General features: G+C 35.3%; 1 protein-coding gene across 1 annotated transcript; it reads left to right on the plus strand.

Annotated features, from left to right (window-relative positions):
* The first annotated feature begins 145 nt into the window (after nt 1-145).
* On the plus strand, nt 146-1805 carry LOC110922832. The gene is made up of 2 exons (XM_022167033.2): nt 146-1201; nt 1568-1805. Exon 1 carries the CDS (start codon nt 350-352, stop codon nt 914-916), a length of 567 nt encoding a protein of 188 aa, XP_022022725.1. The 5' UTR covers nt 146-349; the 3' UTR covers nt 917-1201; nt 1568-1805.
* Nucleotides 1806-6768: the final 4963 nt, after the last annotated feature.

The following is a 6768-nucleotide window of genomic DNA, read 5'->3' on the forward strand; positions in this document are numbered from 1 at the left end:
TGAAAGAAAATGGTTTTATTGATGTTAAATCCAAAACAGGTATACATTCTGCTGAATTCTTGAAACTTTTGCACCATTTGTGCAATAGCTATCGTCTAATGAAGTTCAAATGTAAATACTTATGCTTTGAGGAGTTTTGGAAGTTATTGATTGGTTTTCCGGTTTGAAATTGTAATAATCAGATAAACAAAGGTTTAATTGTTTGGCAATTTTGATTATTGAAAAAAATAAGAGATAAAATGACTTAAAAGGGATTTTTTTGAGATAAAACATGAGACATCTTGTGAAACGGGAGATCTATTCAAATTACGTTAAAAAGTGTAAATATGATTTTTTATTTTAGCGTTAGATGATTAGTTTCAAAATGCAAATCCAAACACCCCCTAAATGCTTGTTTTTAAGTGAGCGTGAAAACGAGCTCAAAACATCAAGAAATGAGCTCAAAGTTGCTGAGTCAAAGTTAGTCAAGTTAGAAGCTTTGTTGATCAACACAAATGATGCAAGAGAAACAACTGAGAAAGCACTTGTATCGGTGAATGGAATAGTCAACGTGCTACTAGAAAGGGTAAAAAGATCCGATCTTGAGGTGGCGGAGTTGAAAAGTCAACTAGATATCAAGCGAAGAGAAGCAAAATCTCGACTCAAAGATGCCTACACTAAGAAAATGGCGGCAGAATCACGTGTGGCAACACTAGAAGCGGAGATGGAATCCTTGATTCCGAAAGTTGACACGTCAGAAACAGAAGTTGGAAACGAGCGTGCTTTATCGGGAAAGATGAGAGACAGATGTTGGGTATTAGAAGGCGAGTTGGAATCGTTAAATATGAAAGTTGATTCGCTAGAAACAGAGGTTGAAAAGGAACGTGCCTTATCGAATAGAGAAGGTGGGAGCCAAATGTCGGGAATTAGAAGATGAGTTGGAATCCTTGAATCTGAAAGTTGATTATTTAGAAACCGAGACAAAAAAAAGGAGTGCACTGTATCGGGGAAGATGGGATACAGATGTAGGGAATTAGAACGTGAATTGAAATCCTTGGTTTTGAAAGTTGATTCTCTAGAAACGGAGGTTGAGAAGGAGCGCACGTTATCGAAGAAGATGGGAGTTAAATGTCGGGAATTAGAAGGCGGGATTTCAAGATTACAACGTGAAAATCAGTACCCAATACCCGCCATCCGAAATCCGGAGCTCATGATGAAACAGGTCAGTTTACTTGATAAGCAACTTATATGTTTGAATGCTATGTAGTTAATATTGGTGGTATATCGGTTATCGGTCCCCATGTAAAATATCGGTGTCAAATATCGGTCAAAATATTGGTACCTATATCACCGATATTTGACTGATATCACCAATATTTGACCGATATATCACTGAGTTGTTGGTATTACATTGCTATATATATAAATTCTGCATGGTATTAAAATTACCGATATCCCACCGCGATAACCTATATCTCAATTATCGGTCCTTGACCGATATCCGATATTTTACCGCATTAACTACATAGTTTGAATGTGAGATATAAACAATTGTTTATGATGGAAAGATTTTTAATTTTTGAAACAGGATACTGAACTAGCATGGGCTGGTAGTAAATATGCCGATTGCCTTCGCTTCTCTTAGTCGTCAACTAAAAACGTTTACAACGCTTGAAGACTTCTTGATTGACACGAACGAGTTCAGTAGACGTATTTGAGTTAAAGACTGCAGCCTTCTACCAGCAAAACGATAGCAAGTAAAGACGTTTTGGTTATCTTTTTTCTATATACAAAGTAACGATATTAAGATTTGTAAATTGTTGTATTCAGTCACATTCTCTCGTATACGAAAGATATTTCAAAAGTTGTGTTATGTTTAGATGAAATTTCGTTTCATGGTGCGTTTTGGTGTCTACGTGGCCGACTGCTGCTTATTACTTGAACCTGAAACTATATATATGGTCTGTATCTATCATCCAAAGGGGTCTTCTGTGAGAAGTAACAATGAAATTGTTGTATTTATATTATGCCTGCCTTAGTTTTATGTTTATCTACTGTGAATGGATGTAAGTCAAAACCACAAGCATTATGTTCATATGTAGAATTAGAGTGTAGTTTCTTTTCTATATTAGTTATGAACCAAAGTGTAACACACAAGCTATTCAGGTTCCTTGTAATCTTAAACTAAAAAAAAATATCAAATCTACTAAAAGCACATTATATTTATGGTCCGTATCTATTGAAATTGTTATTATTTGTTGGAAATATATTGCAGAATTATTGAAAAATAAAGTAAATTTGAGTTGAGTCATAATAGCTTACAAAGGACATTTTACATGATAATTGATGGATCCAAGAATTTTTTGCACATGGTTTCTTTTGATAGATTCTTACTAATTATTACTATTTTTTTTCTTTTGGTAGATTCTTACTAATTAATGCTATTTTTTTTCCAAATTATACAAGGTTTTCAACTCCTACAGGTTAAATAGGGTCAATTCATAAAGTCAGCTTTAAACAAAATGGGTCAAATTGTTTTAAATTCCCTCAAGTGTTATTTAAAAATTTAAATTGCTAATTCATGTTTTTCTATAAAGTTGCATTATTATTAAAACGATAATGAATTCAGGTGTATCTTAACTATTTCTAAAAACACATAGGTCTTAGACAAAAAAGTGATTTAGGTCAACACAACTACACGATCCGTAATAAAAAGTCAACTGTTCAACTTGTTATCTACCCTGCCTGTTGGTCACTCGCTCGGACTACTATATTTGTTGATGAAGGATAACGAGGGCCAGAAACCGTTGCATTACGTTGTTTGCGAGAGAGAACGCATAGCCGAGCTTCTTGTGAAGAAAAACGCGTCAACAGATACAAAAGACGATGACGGAAACTATCATGCCCATCTTTGTGATTCAAACGAGCCGAGCTACTCAAGATTGGCTCAAAAAAAGCTCGAATAAACTGAGCTTAAATGAGCGCAGCTGCCGCGTATTGTTGGACGGATCAACCTCACTACGGCTGCGCAGCCGCAGCGAGCGCAATTTGCTGAAGGTTTTTTTTAATCAGTTTTTTTTTGTTCAATTTGTAGTTTGCTGAAGGTTTAGTGTGATAATGACAATGTCTCAAATGAAGACATTGGATTTGGATGAAGGATGGAGTTATATGTATACTGGGATACTGAAACTGAAGAAAATTTTAGAAGGACATCTAGAACAGGTCTACACCATTTTCTTTTCCGGGTTTTGGCCGGTTTGGGTCCGTGTTGCGGGTAGAGGTGAAACCGGTTTTGATGTTTCCGGTTCGAATCCTTTTTCTTCGGCCAATTTTAAACTGGTTTATACGTGCGAATTACTAACAAGTGTTGTGTTTTCCGTTGAATCGCGAATTTGGTTTTGGTTATGGCTCAAAAGCAAACCACCCCGTACATAGCCCTAAACTCACCAACCTAAGTGATATGTTTCCTGCCGCATCGCGCGGGTAAACGACTAGTATATGAATAATTATATTGGTGATAGCTTAGTTTATGATAAAAGTATATTAATGTGAAGATAAAAAACGAATAACAACAACGTATACAAAGTTATATATAATGGATTAGATTAAAGTTATAAAAGCAATATAAAATAATACTTTTAAATAAAACCAATAAAGAAAACAATCTAAGCAGCAAATTGTGCAAGGCATTACCGAGAAGATTAACCAAACTGTTTTTTGTTAAGTGTGAATTAGGTTAATTTCAAACTCTACCTAGTTGAAATTCAGTGTGTTTTGAGTGTTTTTTGTCCATAAAGAAGTTGTTGTACCTATAAATTGATCATTTGTTGTAGGATTGTGTATTCTTCAGGTGGTATGTTATTCTTAGCTAGGTTTATGTTTTGGTCTAGTTCGCTTCTGTTGTGAGGCATATTATGTGTTCTATGTTACTATTAGTTTGATCTTTATGTGATATATTCTATGAGTCTTCAACTTTGTTTTTGAACAAGGTATCTAAAAGTAGTAATCTCAAGTCTTTTGGTTCTGAAATTTGTTGTATTAGTTCGTATGATTCTAGTTTGCCGTGAACTATGTTATGACAATCTTTTAATGGGGTTTCATTCCCTAAAGTTGTACCTTGGAAGACCATGTTTAGATTACTAGCACGTTTTGGGTTTCGCGGTGGTTAGCTTGACTCGTGTGTTTGTTTTGTCTGGTTAGTCGAACTGTGTGGTTCACGTGTTTAACCAATAGTATTGTCAAGATTATTCTTGAGTTTTTTTTTAACAGCCTTGTATATCTTCTCTTGTGAGAGTTTTGTTTTTCTTTTGGTTGCAAGCTGTGTGATTGTTTTTTCTTGTAAAGGTTATGCTATCTTGAAGATGTATTCTTCGATAGCGTTTGCCTTTGTCTCACTGTTCTTGGATTCTTCATGTTTTGAGTCCGATCGTAGTGAGGTTTGTGTAGGATCATTGTGTTGGTGATCTTATTTGTCTCTTTGAGACTTCATCGTTGATCGTAGTGATGTTAGTTCACTGGTCTAGGTGGTGCTTGTTTTTTCTTCCACACTGGTCTAGGGTCGTTTGTAGATTCTTCGTGTTGTTGAGTCTAGTCCCGTTAGATTGTAGTGTTGGGTTTTATCAGTTCTTTGTGTTGTCGCACTGGTTTAGAGCTGTCTTTGTTAAGTCTCGTAAAGTTCATGCTATTCTTGTTGTTTTCAGACTTATCTCGTATGAATCTTGCGATTTAGTACTTGTTGTGAAGTTATAAAAGGTTTTTTGCTTGAATAAAAAATAGTCTTTATGTTATCTACAAGTTATTTCTCTATATGATTCTTGTAAAGTTGTAAAGTTTTTTTGTTATGGCAATTTAGTTTTTCAATTCTTCACAAGCTATATCTCTCGAACACTTTCTATATCTTCAATTTAGAACTCTCTTAACTTTAACTAGAGATTTTGTGTAGAAAATTCTATTAGATCTTGTTGATACTAATACCTGATCTGTGTGATGATATGTTTTGTAGAGAGTTGTAAGGATCTTTTTGTTCATGAGAATGATTGCAAGTTTTTTGTTAGGATCAAAGGTGTTAGATCTGACATGTTGTATGTTATAATCAATGATTCTAGACGATCTTGTTAGGGTTTCTCTCGGTTTGTTGTCTCACAGTTTTTCTTCTAATTCATTCTACGGTTTGAACGTTGATCGTTCGTCTACCTGTTAGTTTGAGTGTTAGTGAATATAGACCATCGTGTTGATGATCTAATAGGTTAGCTGTGTGTTTTTGTTGAGAGTTATATGATGTTTTGATCAAGTTTGTTCTTGTAAATATCGTTATGTGGTGTTTACTACAGTCTATGATGTGCTTCGTGGCATTCTTTGATTTTATGTCTTGTCAATTATGAATCTAAAGTTCTGTGTTGATTTTGAATGTATTTGGAATAACTATGTTGGAAGGGAGTTATTATTATTTTGAAGCTCTAATAGTTTGTATTGTGTCATGGTGTTTTGTTGCATAATTATAAGTTGTTTCTTACTAGGTGATCTTATGGGAGAATTGCAAGATATGCAGGTTTTTTTATACCAGCACCAAGATGTAATATCAGATTTATCTTCATTTGTTGATCACAAATTTTCTTTCAAACATTGTTGTTCATGTCTTGTATACATGAGAGTTGTCTTGGAAAACAAACAAAACAATATGAGTATTACATCTTGGAAGATGCAGTAATTCTCAGTTTTATGTTTTTTTTTACTATATTTGCCTATTGAATTGAGGGGGGATGTTGAAATATATGAATACTTCCAATTCAATATCAAACATGTGTTATATAATTGTCATTTTCTAATACTTTGTGTTTTGTATTGTATGTTGGGCCTGAGATTAAGAGACCTGGAACTGAGCTGGGCTTATTGGGATAGCTTGTGAGTTAGTAGGCTTTTGTGTTGCTGTTGGGCTGATTGGGATAAACATTAGCAGCTGATGGACTTGGGCTTTAAGGATCGTTAAAGGAACGTGTCTAGGGTTTGCGGCTTATGGCATATATAAGTGAACATCTAGTGAATTGAACGGTTGGTTCAGGTTTTTTAGTCATCTCTCCCATATTTTACGTCTAAAGCATATCAATACAATCTAGGGTTTTCATCTTCTTGATTATGATGAAACCCTAACCCATCATGTTCGTTGTCAAAGATGATCACGTTGATGTGCTTAATCTATTCACATAGTTTCTTTTTGTTTTCTCTCGTAAGCCATAGATCTAGGATTTGTTCGATTTCTTATTAGTTGAAGTTGTAATCTGTTAGATCTGATTGTGGTTGTATGATCCTGAGAGTTGTACAAATTTAGAGACGATTGGATTCTGTTTGTAAGATTGATTCAGAAAAAGGTTTATTATAAATATGGATATCATATTTTGACACACATGAACTATTGAAAGTTGCTTAAATTCGACATAAGTCATATGTTGACTTACGGGCAGTGTTGTAAAAGTCGGATTACTCGGCCGAGTACTCGGCGAGTACTCGGTCCTCGGAACCCCTCCGAGGCGACTTCCTCCTAGGCGGTCTCAATTAGTCGGCCTCGGGATTACTCGGGAGTACTCGGTGCCTAGTCGGCGCCTAGTCGGCGCCTAGTCGGACGTAGTCGGTCTAGGCGGACAACGTGGTTTGTTGACTTTTAATCGGTCAAACTCGGTCAAAATCGGCCTACTCGGCCTTGTACTCGGACTACTCGGCCTTGTACTCAGACTAGTCGGACTTGTATTCAGAATATTTGAACTTTAAACATGTTTCATTTTAAATTATACTCAG

The sequence above is a fragment of the Helianthus annuus genome, chromosome 17 (assembly GCF_002127325.2).
Source record: "Helianthus annuus cultivar XRQ/B chromosome 17, HanXRQr2.0-SUNRISE, whole genome shotgun sequence".
Taxonomy (NCBI): Eukaryota; Viridiplantae; Streptophyta; class Magnoliopsida; order Asterales; family Asteraceae; genus Helianthus; species Helianthus annuus.

Bases quoted from the DNA above. Each gene is read 5' to 3' on its own strand.
- LOC110922832 (XM_022167033.2), top strand. From the start codon at position 350: ATGATTAGTTTCAAAATGCAAATCCAAACACCCCCTAAATGCTTGTTT.